General features: G+C 81.9%; 1 protein-coding gene across 1 annotated transcript in view; it reads right to left on the reverse strand.

Moving 5' to 3' along the window:
* ACADS (acyl-CoA dehydrogenase short chain) overlaps positions 1–293 on the reverse strand; it is a 12,107-nt gene extending 11,814 nt beyond the window's left edge. The window contains exon 1 of the mRNA XM_040619835.1: positions 175–293. Within this exon, the coding sequence (XP_040475769.1) occupies positions 175–220 (46 nt within the window). The 5' untranslated portion in view covers positions 221–293. The remainder of the gene's footprint in view (positions 1–174) is intronic.

The following is a 293-nucleotide window of genomic DNA, read 5'->3' on the forward strand; positions in this document are numbered from 1 at the left end:
GGGAGCGGCGGCCGCGCACGCGCCAGCAGCGGCCTAACTGGGGCAAAGGCCGCGCACGCGCTCCCGAAGGGGCTGCCGCTACCGCCGCAGGGGAGAGCCCGGCCGCCGGGACTGGCGCCCGCTCGGTCGGCCTGGGCCGCCGCCCCGCACTGTGCGGAGCCGGAGCGCACTCACCTCCGCGGCTGGGGCCCCAGGCCCGGGCGAGCAGCGCGGCGGCCATGGTCGCGGACACAGCGCCGGGCTCCTGCTCGCCGACCTCCGGCCGGGGCGCACGGGTTCCGGGCCGCGGGGGG

This window comes from Ursus maritimus, unplaced genomic scaffold (assembly GCF_017311325.1).
Source record: "Ursus maritimus isolate PB19 unplaced genomic scaffold, ASM1731132v1 scaffold_33, whole genome shotgun sequence".
NCBI lineage: Eukaryota > Metazoa > Chordata > Mammalia > Carnivora > Ursidae > Ursus > Ursus maritimus.